The sequence below is a fragment of the Trichomycterus rosablanca genome, chromosome 11 (genome assembly GCF_030014385.1).
Source record: "Trichomycterus rosablanca isolate fTriRos1 chromosome 11, fTriRos1.hap1, whole genome shotgun sequence".
NCBI lineage: Eukaryota > Metazoa > Chordata > Actinopteri > Siluriformes > Trichomycteridae > Trichomycterus > Trichomycterus rosablanca.
Genome location: NC_085998.1, coordinates 23,668,856 through 23,688,048, shown reverse-complemented (window position 1 = coordinate 23,688,048; position 19,193 = coordinate 23,668,856). Strand labels below are relative to the sequence as shown.

Sequence of the window (19,193 nt, the reverse complement as noted above, 5' to 3'; positions counted from 1 at the left end):
CTAAATATATATAAATACATACAATAGCTATAGCTATTAGTTTGCTATTGTTAAAACATATTGATTCAACAGTTCCAAATGCATTCCAGCAATCCACTACTGCTTCACTAACAACAAATTTTTTTTTTTAAAAAGAAGAGAAGGGAAATTGGAAAGTCATTTGGAGTAGGCTTAATGTTGAAGAGAGTAAGAGTACATAGTGAATAATTTAATGAGACCTTCACCATATGTCATGTGCTTAGACTCAGAAGCTAAAGACTTTTGCCCCTACTTAAGATGCTGATACGCTTTTGTTTTCTAACAGCTTGAGATCATTTAATACACATTGCTTATATGTTAACTGATATTATAATCACATTATTCTCAGTATCTGCATTGATAAAATGTATGAATCTATTACATTTCTTACAAAAAATCATATCAATTACAGACGCAGAAAATCCACTTTTGACACTTCACATTAAGTTTTACACAGTTTTTCACTCACGTTTACTCGATTGTCAAAAACAGTAATATTTTCTTTAGCTTTTTATTGTTGCTGCATTTGGACATAATGGCACATATTACACAGTCTAATTTAGATGTTATTAATATATATTTGTATATTAATATATATTTGTTTGTCCTTAGTAATGAATTTTTCCTTGCTTTATTATGGTCAGGACATTGAAGCCTGTCTGGGTCTGAAGGTATCCTATCCAAGCTACTCAGTACTCTTACCCTGTACCCTGCACAGAGCACTGATTCATCTCAGGCCACCTCATTCTTGCTTATTTACATTTACCAATGCCTGGAGGCAGTTAAGAGTAGCCAGTCTAGTTGGTGGAATGTTTTGGGAAGTGGAAGAAAACTGCACAACCAGAGGGAAAACCACAATGACACACAGTAAATGTGCTGAAGTCAACACAGTTGGTAACCAGACAAAAGGACCAAATTCCAAATTTAGGAAGTTTTTCAACACAAACACTGCCTGAAGTTTTTTGCCATAATTCCAATCTGGATGTCAAGAAAAAAATACTAGGTATGATTCTTGGAAAAGTAGATATAAACTACCTTAATAGCAGTTTCATTTAAACTCCACGTCATCCCACTTGGTCTGACATGTTAGACACATTCCCAGAAATATTATTGCTTGCTGATTCAGAGGAAATTAGGTGATGCAACTTGAAGTCTGTTGTAGGTACTAAATGAAAGTACTAGCAAATGATCAGTCTGCCATAACATCTTCCATCTTTCCATGAAATCTGTTCCCACCTGTGTGAACAGACCCCAGTGTTCCTGAGGGAACAAGACAGGAAATGTAATTCCATCTCACTATACAGAAAATGTTATGCCCGTCTACAGTCCTTATGCTTTAAACATGTGGTGGGTGACTTGCGGACAAGATGCTTTTTTTTATAACTGATTTGTATGTAAAGAACCAAATTTAGCAATCCAAACAGAAGACCGAGCAGGGCCAGTTATGCTCTCTTGGACTTCTTGACACAGATGCTATGGCAGTATCAGACATCAGGGCAACCACTTTTCTGTTGCAGACTTGAGATCATCTGTAGACCTACATTTAGTAACCACAGTGACCCCAACTTTAAGCTTCAACTTTTTATTTAAAAAAAATATAGACATTTGGTCTATACCAAGCAGAGATGTTCACAAGTCACAAAATACGCGTCCGAGTCACGAGTCTTTAGGCTAGAGTCTGAGTCAAGTCAAGAGTCTTTAGGCTAGAGTCCGAGTCAAGTTTTCATTGCAAAACAAAAGCGTGATAAATCACGGCACAGCGGCCCAAATCCCAAACACAGCAAAAAATCCATAATACTGCTTACCTTAGCTTATGTTGTTCCAGATGCTATTAAATTTATAACCGTGTCTCCCTCTAGGAATATAATCCGTTATTTTGTAAATGTGCTTATAATTAAAAACCTCCAAACTTTTTCCAGTTGTGAAGTAAAACACTAACTCATTAGAAAGCCAATCAAGCATCTCATTGACAATCATTTGTGTGAGGCTGCAAACTAAATACATGCAAATAACAGCATTTCTTAGCATTGGTTCAGAAAGCGGTTTTTACAATCATTAGCGCCAATTCTGTAGGAGCATTCCATTCACATTATCTGTTACTGTGAAGTGCACTACGTAGGGTATTCCACCATTTTAAGTAGGGAGCGATGCTTCATCACTACGCCGGAAGCTGGCTGTCCCCATCTCTGATACCAAGCAAGGAAAAAACTCCCAATGATTAACATTGTACCATAAATTTGAAGGTGCATGGTTCCTCAGGAATTATAGGTAAACATAGGACATTATGTGCACCTTAATTTGCTTATATTTTACAAATCTGTTTTCTAACAAAGATGTCATTTTGGAAGACCCATAGTGAGATATTGAATATACATGACCTGTGATGACCTGATTAATTGCAGAGCAGACGGCCTTCTTAGGTCACAAACTGGTTTCTAGGATACAGATGCCTGGGAGTAGGAATTTTGCCTAAAATATTTAAAGAATAAAGGCTGAAATTCCATTGCCTGGGTGGCTTTATACTCCCTGACCAAAGATAATCAGACTGATAGCAGGTTTCCCTTCGTGTCATTTGTATGAGGCTCAGACAGCTGCGTATGTATGTATTAAAATACACCTTTATAGCTTTATTAAACAAATTAATAAAATATTAGAATCCTTGTATTTTTTTCAAGGATGTAAGGCTTGCACAGTGGTGTGAATGATGATCAGATTATTGGTTGTCCTTAATAAACAGTTCTCTTGTAGTTTTTACCAAGACCACAGAATTGAAATTCAATTTCAAAACACATTTTCCACTTTTAAACCTTTCTGTCGTTGTTGACTATAAACTATAAACAAGTTGTACATCCAAATGTATTAGCCTGCAGGAGCATTGTTTAACATTACTTTGTTGCACTTACTGTATATTGATAAGCCAAAACATTAGGATCCCCCCCTGTGTTGTTCCCACTGTTTCCACTGTTTTTGCTTCATCCCAGATGAGCTCAGGCCCAGAGAACTCTTAGGTGTTTCTTTATGTAATTACTGTATGTCTTTCTCCTTGCATAATGTAATTTCAGATTGTATTCTTGCGGCTGCAAACTGTGTTGAGTGACAATAGACACAATACCCTAAACTATCATCAGTTCACCTGCACATTGTGGATTGTTTTGAAGTGAGGTAACTTGAAAATTCTATAAACATTTACTTTTTATTTTATTCCTGTCCAAACTTTTTGGGACACTGCTCACAAGCAGCAAGAAACGACCAAACTCAGGACCTTATGAACCATGTATGCATTTTTTTGTGTTGACAGTGTATAACCACATGGAAACAGACATTGTCATGAACACTAAGCACTACTTTTAAACCTCTCGCATGCAAATTTAGCTTCTGACATACCGAGCAGCAAGTACTTCAAACAGCTGGAGCTTGTGTTAAGCTGTGGAACTGAAATTCCAGTTGGTATTTAGTGTAGGTTCTTGGCTTAGCTTTGAGTTTGGAAAGAAAACTTTTATGCTTTATTTTGGGCCATCCAAGATATACTGGAAAAATGTGGATGGTTTGTGTTTAAACCACTTAAAAAGACAGTTTAAAAACACTTTAGTCCATCACTGGTTATTCTCACAACCTGATTCATCAGCAGATTAGAGTTGTAGGGAAATAGAAGCTGTTTAGTAAATATTTATATAATATCAGAAAGGGTTCATGTTGGACATGTAATAAAGATTTTAAAACAAACATCATGTGAGGCAAAAACAAATAAGTTTGCCTTCATATTGATTGGGATTGGGATGATTAAAAAAATTTGATATAGTTGTAAGATGTTTTGTTGCTTTTAACATCAATCTAAGCATTTAACGTCTATCACACCCAGACAGAATGCCAATCCATCACAGATCCATCCCACACTCTGTCATAGCCAATCATGTCTGTATGTAGACACCCTACCGGTTGAAAGCACCCATGAGATTCCAGTGGTTGTGCCACCCAAGCTTCTTTGTATGTAAACATAGACATTGTTGATTCTGGAGAGCAAGGGTCTTACTGTGAGTATTACAATGTTTTGTTTATTTCTTTGAAAACATTTACTAGTCATTCATTTGTTTTTTTTGGAATATATATTTATGGTACAAAGCAAACTATACTATTGTTAGATGAGTTTATCATTGTAGATGCATCAGATTTTTCTTAGGATTTCTGACAAAAGTGTCAGGTCTGTCATAATAGACACCTATGTCTAGATGTCTATTAGCTTTTAAAATGCAACTGAATGTGTGATTGGCCTTTTAAGGTCATCAGAAATTATTGCATTATGGTAATAGTTTAAGATGGCTATTCTGCTTAAATACAGATGTTTTTAACCTTTCAATCACACATGCATTCAAGAGATAAGAAAAAGGAAATATTAAAACATGCTCAACATAAAGGTTATAAGACCATATCTATACTGTTCAATGTTCCTGTGGCCACAATTGCCAGTATCATGAAGAAGTTTAAGGCCTATCGAACTGAAAGCCAACATCGCTGGACATGGTTGCAGAAAAATATGACCCAAATTGAACACACACTTTATTTCAATGGTTAAGAAAACCCACAAAACAAAACTTAAACCACATTCAAGTGCACCTTTAAGCTCAAAGTACAACAGTTTAGGTCTCACCATCCACCTGTAGCTAAATATGAACTAAATATGAGCTAATTAATGCAATGAACTAGACAGTTAAACACAGAATCACAAACACAGTTTAATTCTCTGAATGATTCATCAATCTGTAGATCTTAAGACAGTGTGTTTTTTTCTTTTTATGCAACTAATCCTGTACTGTCCTAGAAGTGCTGCCAAAGATTTGTAGCTATCATCTAGGTTTCTTATTACCTAATATTTTGTTGCTACAACTTGCTTTATCACTGTTCCAATAAAACTGGTTTAACAGATGTAACCCTACTTACTTAAGTTACACAGTGAAATTCAGGCATAAGCAAGCTGTCGAGTTTTAGGGGAAACATTTATGAAATGGTTGAACATGATGATTAATGTACATACATATTGCTTTAATTACTATTTGTCATTTTATTTTTCTAGATAGACCTTCAGTTAGATGAGTCATCTGAAGTCAGCTGAAAAAGCAAGCATTGTGTAAGAGTTCACATAAATCTGGTTCAGTAGTGGTACATTTTACTTAAATGCAACAACTGTGTGTGCGCCAGACACGTCCTTAATAAACAGAGTTGTTTTTAGATTACCTTGAGATTAGTTAGTAGGTTAATAGGAATGCACTGGCATCCGTGAGCAGGGACGTCTCAGCAATATGCTTCTTAAAGTAAAGGCTAATGATGCTTGAAGTGAACCTGTTATAGCAATATGGCTCAGCCCACAGCCTTGACCGGGGCACAGAACATTCCAACCCCAGCGTCTGTTTTGTGAAAGGGAGGAATGACCCTGTGAAATGCACTGCATTTCTGGGAAGTGGCCGAGGACTAGAGCCAAACACTAGATGGATGGTAACTAATGCCTAGTTCACACTACACGATTTTTGCCCTGATTTTCGCTTGGCGACTGGTCGGCGATTGATTTTCCGGGTCGGCAGCAACTCAGCGTTCACTCGGCGATCAAAACTCGGCTCTCAGTCGCTAAGTGTGAACTATCCAACAACTCGACCCGACCGGCTCGCCGACCGCTCGGCGACCGGATCGAGTTTTCTAGCACGTCAGATTTCTGATCTCAGATGGGCAACTGGGAATGAGTGACATGTCGAACAGCCAATGAGAACGCAGGATACAGCGTGAAGGGAAATGCAGAAGAGAATATAGTTTATATCAGGATACACCCAGAGCCGTAGATAGAGAGAGTTGCGACACTCCTTGATCTCGCCGCTACGCGGTCACGTGGTTCATGTCACCCTCAATAGTTCCAAACAAACCCGGCGCTGTCATGTTCTCAAATGGGACAGGCAGCAGTAAATGAAATATTAAACGGCAAATAATAAACATTTGTACAATTTCTGGGTATTTTCAACTGCGTTTACATTTACTGCATCTGCTTTAATGTCAATTTGGTATATAAAGTGGAAGATTGATGTTTATAATGACTTGTTAATAGGTCGTTCTTGTTAACACACAGTACATTATAATAGCATACATTACATAATGCGATATCATTAAGTAGTAGAGACAATATACAGTATAGACATTAAAGTTTTTTATGTTTTGTTTTTTGCATAAACTAATCTCCCTTCACTTTCCTGAGGATTCATAATAATAATCATTTTGGCTAAACACTAAGTCATGTGCTGGATTCATAAGGTTTACCTGCACTGAATGAACAGATTGATAAACACATTACCGTACCAAAAACATTATAGTGCAGGTACATGAAAAAGCATTCATTCATCTCTTATTTCATGAGTGATTAATAATTGATTCCTACATGTAATACATTAATGAATTCATTATGAATATGCACTAGTTCATTTTGTCTAATGTAAGTGGTGGACAAGGTACACAAACCATTTAGTTGAGTTAAAGTAGAGATATCCAAGGTAACATATTACTCCAGTAAAAGTAGTAGTAAAAGTAAAAATACTCTTTACCTCCACTAAAGTACTAAACTAAATTTACCTTCAAATGTACTTAAGTATGAAAGTAAAAGTATAATGATTTATTGTGGTTCTAATGTTTTATGATCATTTCTGTAACAAGACTCTTGATTAATCAACTCATTTTAGGTGAAAAGACTCGTGTGTCATTAATTAAGCTTAACTGACTAAGCTAAATTGGGTTATACCTATTAATTAAGATAAACATGTAACATTTAGTGCTGAGCAAATGCTAAACAATAACAGTATTAAGTATATTAATGACATTAAATTCATAATTTTTTTAAAACAAAGCAACATACAGCTAAAAATGTTTGATAAGTAGTGGAAATGAATGGGGCTCTATGGGTTGTTTGGAACTATACAGAGCTCCACAACCCGGAAGCTGCGCAGAAAAAATGTCCCGCCCCCTTTCCAACGGTTCCCTATGGGAGTGTCGCCACTCTGTTCTCTCTACCGCTCTGGATACACCGGCACACACACGTAGTATTTCTGATTTGATCGTCCTCTACAAAACATAACACCCACGCTGCATTACAAAATTATTAATTAACATCCACTTTACTACAGAACAAGCCATATACTGTTTGTGTTGCCAAATCCACTCGGACAGATTCATTTATTTTTCCTCTTTGATTTTACGCTGCACATCAGACCACAAACACTTTGATCACTCGCTACTTGCTGACGTGCATTTTTGGACGTGGTGTCATTAAAACCCTCGTCACTTCTCACGTGTGTTTTTGTAAAGAAGAAAAAAAAGGAGACCAGAAAAGCTCGCCTGCGATTCCAGTTGGTGATGGATCGTGTAGTGTGAAAGCCCCCATCGCCGATTAGTCGTGTAGTGTGAAATATACACCGACTGAAAGACTCCCGAGTGCAAGAGATTCAGTCGTGTAGTGTGAACTGTACAACGACCTGACGACTTGGAAAGTCGTGTAGTGTGAACTTGGCATAACATTATAGATTAGAGAATATTATTTTATGTTTGCCCACTGCATGTTCAAAATCAAGAACTAACTAAATTGGAGCCAATTAAAGAGAGTTACAACTTTAATGGTCATAGTGATGACACTGCACATTAGTGTGAGGTCAGTGTATAGTACAGCATGAAAACAGTGCTTAGATTAACTTTGTCCAGTTGTTCATAAACCAGTTCATTATTCATCATCGTAATAGATCAAATTCACTGGACTAAGTAAAAACCAGCATTAGCAATTCCGTATTGTTTTACTGCTCAAAGTTATTAAAAAATAAATGATGTCGACACAGGTAAAGTGGGTGTCTTGCAGCTTAGGGGTCTTGGGGACCTGAGTGCAAATATTACGTCCAATCATTGTAAGAAATTTTGGGTCATTTCACTGTGGCTGTGGGTATTCTTTGGGTACACCCTGTTCCCCCTCCCTTCCAATAACATGTCGTAGGTTGACTGGCTTCTCTTGACTGACCCTAGGTGTACGGAAGTGAGTCTGTGGTTTGCACTCAAGATGATGAAATAAGAAGTTAACTTTCTTTCTTTCTTTTAGTCTTTTGTAATAAAAAACTACAAAATAAGTTCACATTAATATCACAGTGTTACTACGATACGTAATAATTTTCACTATCTAATAAAATAATAAAAACATCTATAGCTATTAATTTTTTTTTTTTTTTTTTTTGCAGTAAAACAAAATAGCATTTATTATCTAGGGAAAGAAAACAATAAGTAACCATTTTTTCTTAATGGTGGCCATTGCCACCATTTTAAATTTTTGTAATTTTTAATTTTGATAATTGCAAAGCACTTATCAAAGTATTGAAAGCTTTTAAAAGCCTGTTTAGAAAAAAGCAAAAGAATCAGGCTGTAGTCTGTCTCCAAATTAGAGAGTATCAATTTGCAGTATCATTTATTGATGTGCATTTTTACCCTTGTGCATCTTATGCCTAGTTCACACTAAATGTTTTTTGCTCGCCAACTGGTCGCCGCTAGATGTGGCAGCTCGGAAGCAACTCGGTGTTCGCTCTAGGCTTGAAACTCGGCTCTCGATCGCTATGTGTGAACTGTTCAACGACTCGATCCGATTCGAGAAATATATTGATCATGTTAAATATCTGAACCAGTCGTCGACTCGAAATCGTGTAGTGTGAAAGGCGTTGCGAGCAGGTTGTGAGTGGCATCGAGTGCTATGTCGAACTACAGCCAACGAGAATGCAAGATACGGGGTAAGGGTAAACCCGGGGGAGGAGTGTAAAAACGTGGGACAGGGTCGTAATAAAGTTTCTATCAGAATACATCAGCACACACACAAGCTTTACAGTATTTGTGATCTTATTGTCCACACCAAACCATAATACCAACACTGCATTGCAAAAAATATTTATTAACCTCCAACTCACTACAGAACAGACGATCAATGCTGGTCGCGTAGCACAATCCACTTGGATTTATTTATTTTTTCTACTTGCTTTTACACTTCACATCAACGCATAAACAACTTTGATCTTTCGCTTTTGCTGACGTGCTTTTGTGGACGTGGTATCACTAAACCCCTCGTCACTTCTTGTATGTGTTTTTGTAACAAAACGTAGTTTGGGAGACCAGATAGACTCGCCTGCGATTCCTCCCGGTGATGGATCGTGTAGTGTGTAATCCTTTATTGCCTGTCAGTCGTGTAGTGTGAAATACACAATGACTTAAAAGACTCCCAATTGCAAGAGATCCAGTCATGTAGTGTGAACCGTACAGCGATCTGACGACTTGGAAAGTCATGTAGTGTGAACTTGCCATTAATTCCAGCATCTAAATCAAACCTAATGTTTTGTGGTAAAGAAAAGTGTTCAAAGACAAAAGTCTGTCGGTCGTGTAGTGTTGGTAAGTTGCAGGGGCATGTCTATAGGTGGACTACAATTGAGTTAAGAATTTGCCCACTCAGAGGAATCATCTGCCCATCCAGTAAAAACAAAAAAAAAGATTTTGAGTGTTCACAGTTTTTTGTAATTAGCACTTGCTGGGGAAATGAGCACAAATGTTTCAAAGAAAAAAAGCTTTAAGCCTGTAAATAGCTCTTTACAAACTTAAGTCAAAGAAGCTGCAATGTAAGACAGTCAAACAAAGAGTTTGGAAGTACAGAAGAGAGATTTAGGAGTAGTATACTGGTAGTAGTTTTAGCGATTTATAGCCTGTTTTTTTAAACATCTGTGACACCCTAGATTTTGGGCCTTTCAGCTTCTGAAGGGTGGGGTTTACACAGATTTTGGGCTGAATATTTTTTCTGGACCTGGCAACCCTTATCACCAAACCACAACACTTCTTCATACATGTGGCACCAGCAAGTAAACTGCTAAACCTGTTTCTAGCTAGCTGTGCTCAGCAATCCAAGTAAAATTGTTCATATCCTCAAAGTTAGTAGTTTTTTATGGTTTCACAGTTGAGGTTGCACGTTTTGCAAGCAGCATGTTTCTTTTAAGTTGCTAGCTCACTACCAGCTTCAGGCAAGCTACAGCTGGTTTGTTGGTAGTCACTGGCTTGTTGGGTAGATATAAAATAATTTTACCGAAGCTCATACGAGTTTTATTCAGTTAGCTTGAAAAATATTCCAGCATAGATAGATGACTCATTAAAAACAGGCACCCCAGTGCATGATGCCTCCACTCTTGAGCGCTGTGGCACTTTTATTAACACAAAGCAGAGGGTTACACCTTCTGAGTCAGAGGCAGCAAACATCTGTCCTCCACAAAATCTATACACGCCATCCTCCAGCTCTGCCATGTCCTCTTATGACTTAAATATGGATAGCCCATCCCAGTCCATTTTAAGTAGTTATCCCAAAAAAATTGCATCTGCCAATCATATTGGCCCTAGACATCATTCTATTATAGTCAGATCTATCCAGGGTCATCATACAAATGTTTATCATACACACTGCTGCCTTGCCCTGGGCATTCTGGTCTATTATGGCCTACTGACGATCCAAACCAAAATTTGCTCACAAGTTTCCCTCTCTATACAAATGTTCATCACAACATCTACATTTTCCAGAGTTTTCTTTTTTACATGTTAAAGGCCCTGGACTCTCCTAAAATTGGATGCTTTAATTGTATTCCTTTTGACTCAGAATCAAAATGGGTCCTTAATAATATTGGAAATAATTGGAATACCCACCCAAAGTTTACGTCCATTCATTCTTTTGGTAGGTTGTAAAAGCAATTGTTCTGTTAGCATCAAACCTTCTTTTTATTTCTCTTTATTTCTTTTACCTCAAACGGGCAGTATTGGATTAGCCCAATATATGCACTTAAATGGTTAGCCCCGGAGACAGCTGTAAAGGGAACTGTTTTAGCATTACTCTACTGATGCATAGGGATGATTGCTGGATCAGGTTCTGCTTTGTAGCCTTACAGGCTTTGTTAAGTGTTATAATAAAATGTTTCACTACCTATTTAATTTACACTCTGTTTAAGCTTATTTAATATGCCCAATGATGTGGCTGTCAATGATGAAATGTACTGGAGCAATTCTTTATGGTAAAACCAACTAAATATTCTTATTAGTTTTACCCAATATTGAACCCAATTCTTTTTGTTTACAGTATTGATAGTGTTGGTTGTTGAAGGCTAAAGGGAATGTGTGGTGATCGTAGTGTGATAGGAACGGTAGTATGGGTCAGTTATCTTTGGTAAACCTCAGGTGGAAGCCTTATAAACCATAAGGTTAAAAATCCAGACTGCTTCTTCATTGCTTGCTGCAGTTCCTACCTTAAGTGGTATAGTACCCCTGATAAAATTAGTTGAAGAATTCCTGTCTATATTTTCTAACACCCAACTGATTTTCCTAATTCTAACTGTTGGCTTGAGCTAATTAGCAAAGACAATTTAAAAAAAAATCTTGGGTAGGAGTAGGACTTTCATGTTCTAAACCTGACTATACAAGCTTAATGCCTAATTGTTTTGGTAACTAGAGGGCAAGTGTTTAACCCTTACCCTGTTAATGTGTCTGGTTTCTTTGATGGTTTGGTTTCCTCCTAGCTGCCAAAATATCCCAGTAGTTTTGTTTTTGGCTACTCTAAATTGCCTTGAAAGTGAGTGACGGACAACTACACAAATCTACACATCACTAACCCACACTGAAACAATAAAGACTCAGGAACGGAGAAATTTGCAAACACAATAAAAATAGCTTTCGGAATCATATAATTCTTAATGATTGGGATACTGAAAGCAAAGTACAGAGTAAATTGCACTTTTATTTGGCCCAAACAGCCAGTACATTATGGCATAGTTATACAGCGCACAACCTGATATTGCAGAGTGAGATGTGGCCCTGGGTTATCAGGGGAGGTGCTTCAATCGAAATCGTTCGACCAATCACAAACTAGCTGCTGCTATGACATTACCACATTTGCCGGGGCTAGCTAATCCTAGCTAGGTAATGAGTATGCAAGCTAAAAGATCCGGCAACTGTGTTACTTTCAGTATTTGAAAGAATGTTGGAAATCATTGTTCCAAGCAAAATATTAACAGTGTGCAAAGCATGAAATAAATTTCTCAGATTTACCATTAGGTTAGCCAGCTAGCTTAACTACTACTAGCTAGCATAGCAAAAAGCTATGAGAGATTAGCCAAGCCAAGGCTAGCTACAATATGTAAAATATTATTCTGTGTAAGCAAAAAAAACGGTACTACTACATGTTAAGCATGTATTATAACAAGGGGATTCAGTGCGTGCATGGCACGGAGCTTTTTCTCTGGTTGAGGTTAAAAAATTAGAAAAATAGAAAAAAAGGAGAAAAACGAGAAAGGCCCGGCAAATGTGGTGATGTCATAGCGGCTAGTTTGTGATTGGTTGAACGATTTCGATTGAAGCACCTCCCCTGTTGACCCAGGGCCACATCTCACTCTGCAATATCAGGACGTGCGTTATACAGCATGTTACCATTTTTACTATTATTTTGTTCTTGTTACTATTGAAATCTGTAGCCAAGCTTTGGCAGCACAAATGTCCATATTTGTCATGCCAATAATGTTACATTTGAATTAAATTGAACTGAATTGAATTGAAATGAAATAAACTGAGTAATTGAGTATAAGTGAGTGGGTAAGTGTGTGATATCCTGTGAAGGATTTTGGCCCTGTCTAGGGACTGGCTCTTGACCACGATACTGAATGCAACAGTTACTTTATATAAATAAAATATGCTCATATTTAACTGAATAAAAAGAAGGTACACGTACATTTATATGTCTAAATACATTCACACACACATTTACCCAACTGTTGTTCATTTTTAAATCTTGTTTAAAAGCATATTTGCATGTCTTGCAAATGATATCATTCAGGCTGGCAGAGCAGAACAGCTCGGGTACCTTAAGTTAAACTCGTATCTTTTGCAAACTTATAAGATTTGATAACAGTTTTTTAAATTCTTTAAGGTTTTTGTTCAGTTTGTCCTAGGTTTTCAGCTCACTCATGGTACTAATGAAACTGAAATATATTGGTTTGTGTCTAAGTAACACAACTGTTTATAGTGTTAATATACAGTAAGTGCATATAGCATTTAGTGTAGTTGCTTTAGTTCCCATAAAATGCCATCTGTTCAATTTAGAAACCAACACATGCTTTTGAAATTATTACCACATGCATTGTGTTGCTTGAACCAAGCAAGGTGCCAAAAGTGTTCTGTTGCATGTTAACTATGTACTATCCCTCAGTAATGATGAATAAACCCTTCTTACCTTGCAGCACATGAGTAACCTGACATTTTTCCTCTGTTTTAATTGCAGATTTATTAGAAGATTGCACTTTACACACATGGTGGCTAACATGTGGAGACTGGCATTTCTTAGAGGCCTTGTCAAAGCATGCCATGTTGAAGTTTGGAGCAGATCTTAAGTTTCGGTGATCTATCATCACAACACATCATCCAGTGACTGGAATACTACTGAGAGCAAGCAAGGAGATGTCCTTCATGCATTTCATAGCTCCTGAGTGTTAATAATGGTAGCAAAACCTTCAAGGAGTGGTATTAAGATGGCAACGGTGACACCAGTCTGCTCTCTTTTCCTCTTCAACATCATCTTCCATCTGGCTGCATCAGCACAAAGTATGGAGGATGACGTCATGCCACGGATACGTTTTAAATTCAGTAAGTACAGCAGTATACACATACAGTACATGGGTTTAGCATATAATCCACGTTTACATTGGTTTAATCACTAATTGTTTACACGCAAAGATATTAGTCTATCTAAATTTGTTATTATTATAAATGTGATTATTTTTGTTTGACTAAATGGGCACAAATTCTCACAGACACATTTTAAGTCCTGTGAGAAGCCTTTTTTTTTTAAAGAAGCAGCTGTTGTTTTAACTGAAAAGATCAAATAGAGGTCATTCTATTTTAAAACCATTTGTTTTCAATGGGATGTCTAACAAGCTCATGGTTAGGTGTCCAAAAACATTTTGGCCATACAGTGTATGGTAAATGAAATCTGTGCTGAAGTCACATACAGTACAATTTGCAAAGTTAATTATAAGTAAAAGCCATGTTTATTCTGTGGCATTTTTGCCCTCACTGGCCCATATGTTTTCAGTTTCCTGAAAGCATGTAAGAGCTCTGGCTACAGTGGCTGTTGTCAGGTTATAAATAACCTCTGGTGTGGAGCTGTTCTCTTTTAGCTGAGCTACTGTTTGATCATCTAGATCGTTACTTTTTTAAAACCCTGAATTGCCCAAGTCCAACAAAATTTTACTGCATTATCTATCTATTAGGGATGTAGCGATACACTCTACCCATGATGCGATACGATACTTCATGATACTGGGTTCACGATATGATTTTTAAACATTGGGCATTTAAACAAAATGAAATTAAAGACAAATTAGGACAAAGTTTCCTTTTATTATTTGTCTTTAAAAAATTAAACAAAATACTGTATTTGTGCTTATCTTTTATTTATCTAAATAATGAATGCCAAATGATGCTTATTGTGCAAAACTGAAATGAAATTTAAAAATAAATCCAACATTATATAAATAAATGAATAATACAAATAAAGAAAGTATCCTCACATAAATAAATTTGGCTGGAAAATCCCCTACATGGCAACTTTGTGAAGTGCCGTCAACCAGGCGAGGTGAATAGCGCCAGTGCCCTCTGCTGTTTAAAGTGAATATCGATTCATCTTAAATGAATAACCGATTCTAATCGTGGCACATGTGCACCGATTTTTTACTGTCTTGTGGTGCATTGTTAATCTCTCTCTCTCTCTCTCTCTCTCTCTCTCTCTCTCTCTCTCTCTCTCTCTCTCTCTCTCTCTCTCTCTCTCAAGAGTTTAGTTAATCAACAGCTAGATTAACAAGCCAAATACTGTAGTATATCATTCCCTGTTCCCTGCCTGATGGCATTGTGTGATTAGCACTTGTGCTTAAAAAAGCATGTGGTCTTAAATAGTTCTAAATGATTTTGAATATTTTTATGTACCTAGCAAAACAGTGCGTGTTTAATGATAATGCTTTTAAACTTTGACTTTTCATCAAAAGACCACTGGTAAAAATGCTTTCATCCATAATGCCAGTAATTCAAATTGGCCAGACAAAATCATATTATTATACAGATCTTTAACCACATACTGCTCAAACCCACCTGATTCATATAGTTTGATAGTTATTTATTTATATTAATTAATTAGTTGCTTTAAGGTGTGGAAAACACTAAACTGCACTGGATTAAATAGGGTTGCACCCTGGTATGCAGCATTCCACCCCTTTGTATTACTCAACATCCAGGACCAAGTCACAGTAAAGTCTGTATAATTCCCCTCATTGACTGTGGATTTAGCTGCTCAGAGTTGATTGTCAGGGAAGATAGAGAAATGTAACCTGACTCATTCAGGACATTGTTTGATGGCGTTTGTAAACACCAGTGCCAGTTTTGGGTTTGTCACGATAGCAGTACGGAATTCCTGTACTCAACTAAACACATCGGCCTGTTTATATGACAAGACTTGAGATTAGGATATGCTTAATCAAAAACAAACTTCTAATGCCAGGGGTGTTTCTGGTTTATCATTACAGTAACATACTTAGCTCTCTGAGCAATTATTAAACAGTCATATGTGAAATAACTAACAATATGTGACATTTGAAGGTTATTGTCTTATAAAACTCTAAATTAATGATTTCTTTATTTTTGAGTACTTAAGTACTTCAGTACTTAGGACTTAATACTAAGATATTGCTGACAAAAGTCACTCTGTAATCACTAAACACTTCCTTTACTGAAAAAGCATTTTAGCACTGACTTAGACCAAAATATGTAACATATACATTAAAGAAGATACATTAAAGATGTGGCCAAATGTGTGTCAGCACCTGACTATAAGCTTATTTGATAATCTATTCCAAAATCCTTCCTGTTTAAGTCTCTGTAACAACCTTCCCTTTAGTAAGAGGACTTTCAATTTTTATTCATCATTTAGACAATAGCATATTTGTAAGTATAAGTATAGTTCTAATCCTAGGCTAAAGGTGAATTTTTATGGAGAATCAATATTATTATTTAATATTTCACCCTATAGTTTGCTTCTTTCTTTAATAAATGGTAATCGGTGCTTCTTCCCTACAAGAACATGATATATGTCTAGGTTTAAGGTAAAGAGTGTTTTTTTACTTAACAAGACAAGCAGTTTGGTATGGTTTTTGTAAAAGTGATTTATGTCCTTTCATGGGCAAGTGTTTTACTTCTTCAGTTTTGTTGCACACCATCAGTCAAACATGTTAGACAATAAATCCTAGATGGTGCTGTAAAAATACCACTATTCCCCCCACCTTCTTCAACACTTGTTCACAGTCATGGACTAAATGAAGCTAAAAGACAGGAATCATGCATGTCTATACAAGCCTCCTGTCTTTTTAAGGAGTTGTACATGTAATCCTCCTCACCTGCCAGTTTTAGACAAAGAACTTGCAGCAGAGTGCTGGTGGAATATTTCACAACCATATAAATAATAAAACCTATTCTTTATTCTTTTCTCTTTGTAAAAATATTTACTTGTTCTGTATTTTCTGAATCCCAAATCAATCCCTCAAAAGTTGAGGTAGTATGAAAAATGCAAATAAAAACTAAGTGTTTCTTACATTTACTTTCACTTTTATTTCAATACAGACAGTATAAAACCAAGATATTTCATGTTTTAATTAGTCAGCTTCATTTCGTTTGTGTATATACATCCATTCCTGCATTTCAGGCCTGCAAAACATTCCAAAAAAGATAGGACAGGGCAATTTAGGTCTAGTAAATAATGATGTAATTTCAAACAGGCGATGTCAGCAGGTGATTGTAATCATGTGCTAATGATTGTAATCATTGTTTGGTTACGAAAGCAGTATATTTAACAAGACAATGCAAAACCACATGCTGCTCACATTAAAAACACATGGCTGCAGATGAAGAAGGTATGAGTACTGGACTGGTCTGCCTTCAGTGCTGACCTGCCCCCAACAGAGAATGTGAAATGAAAAAATGTGACCACGACAAGCCCATACTTTTTCACACCTTAAGACATGTTTGAATGAAGAATAGGACATAGTGACAACAGTGCTAAATGTATTGTGAGAAGAAATGGCTATATTACCAAGTGGGAGATGCTTTACCATCCCAACATTCTTTGAAATATGTTGCAGACCTGAAGTGCATGTATGAATGTATCAATGCAACAAATACAATAAAGTTGAACAGACAAAACATGAAACATCTTGGGTTCATGCTGCATTTTGTAATTTGCATTTTCCATGCTGTCCTAACTTTTACTGATTTGGGGTTGTAGTTAAACTGCATAAAACACGCATAAAAACACATCAGAGTTCTTTTTAATGTACGTCTATGGAATCCTCTTCACTAAATCCTTTCACATCAGCAAAGGTGTTTGCTTGGGTTTTTGTTTGTGCAGAATTTAACCTGGCCTTTGTGAACATATTTTTGTCTATAGCTATTGTGTATGCTTACATAGAAATATTTAGTAGACAATGCTGAACCTTTAAACATCCTGTCACCCTTATGGTAAGGTACTGTGATGGACTGTATTCTTTTGTATTGTTGGTTTTGTTACAAGAATGTGTGGTGAAAGCATTCAAATTTAAAAATGTTCAGGTCAAACTGACTGCATTTACAGGCATGTTTTTAATTTCATTACGATCAGTTTCTGGCAGTAATCTGATTAATCTGATTAAATGTTCTTGAAGAGATTTGGGTGATATTCTGATTATGAGCAATCAGGATTTGCTATGCTTATTATTGCCCAGTAATCAGTGTTTTGGCTCATGTAGAGGTAATCTGACCAATATTATTATTATTATTATTAGCAACTGAGACCTTTGGTTTGATAAGGCTGCATTCAGCAAAGTCTAATAAAGTTTGTTGTAGAACACCAAAAAATGTAAATTAAAAATAGTGGCACTATAATTTAGTAAGCTGCATTACTAAAGAACCTTAAAGCATAAACATAAAATGTGCTGTTTTTATCATAAAATAAGGCAATATAGATAAGTGTGTTTGTTATAAACTACTGAGATAATTGTACTTTTAACAATACAGCAAGAAATACTTACTATTGTGTATTGTAGCATATATAATGCTAGTGAACAAAATTAAACCATGTGTTAAGCACACTTAAGAAATTATACTTTAAATAGTTTTTATTTAACTAATTATAACTGTTTATTTTAAAAGAACTGACTATAAAATCTCACTATAAAAATTTGTAATTAATAAACAGCTTAATATCCTCCTGGTCTTCAGTGGTTAGTATCTATCAATAGTGGTCCTATTTGTATTAACAAAGAGTATGTTAAAAAAGTCCTCTAAACATAAACTCCTCTAAACTCTCTTTAGAAAACTGTCTGTGGCAAAATAATCAGTAGTTACTGATATCAAATGTTAGAACATACAAACAGTTTTAAATAGATTTTAAAATCAAAGCCACATGTGGGTTTAGAGTAAACAGTTTCACTACAGGTCGTAAAGTAAAGAGTTTTGCTACGGGTCATCATTGAGAAATTAAATTGGCTCATAAAAACTGTATGTGTGAAATGGGTTTCTGTGTGTGGTGACTAGATGACAATGTTGTCACTGTGTCAATCTGTGTCTCTGTAATGTGGTTGCACTTTGATAAATGCAATACTTCCACACATTCTCACAATAGCATGCCTCATGTTTCTCTGTGAGTATGGCTAAGCCACATGGGTTTCTCTCATAATAAGGAAAGAAAGATCTAGTATCTATAAATGTTTTCCTGCTTAGCCTCCTTTTCCCTGTCCTTTCTCTTTCTGTTTTCATTTTGCTCAACCCTTTCCTAATAAAAAAAATTATTTGGCATAAATATCGAATTCATCCAATTTGTGTGCATCTGTACGTGGGTCTTAGTGTAAACGTTGTTCTGTTTCTCATTAGCTGCTGCATACAAGTCATTTACAAGTCAATTTATGAAGCTTTTACTTAATCTGACATTCTCTGGTAAGAATGTCTGGTCTTAATTGAAAATCATGATGATCCCTTTGCCATTTGTCATGTGTGTGTTTTAGTTGGTGTGAAGTGTCTTATTGTTATTGGTGCAGAACAAT

The 19,193-nt window shown here is 36.2% G+C and overlaps 1 protein-coding gene across 1 annotated transcript in view; it reads left to right on the top strand.

Annotated features, from left to right (window-relative positions):
• Positions 1-19,193, top strand: part of sema4ba (sema domain, immunoglobulin domain (Ig), transmembrane domain (TM) and short cytoplasmic domain, (semaphorin) 4Ba) — an 80,169-nt gene that overhangs the window by 10,293 nt on the left and 50,683 nt on the right. Inside the window, exon 2 of the mRNA XM_063004558.1 lies at positions 13,358-13,719. Within this exon, the coding sequence (XP_062860628.1) occupies positions 13,572-13,719 (148 nt within the window). The 5' untranslated portion in view covers positions 13,358-13,571. The remainder of the gene's footprint in view (positions 1-13,357; positions 13,720-19,193) is intronic.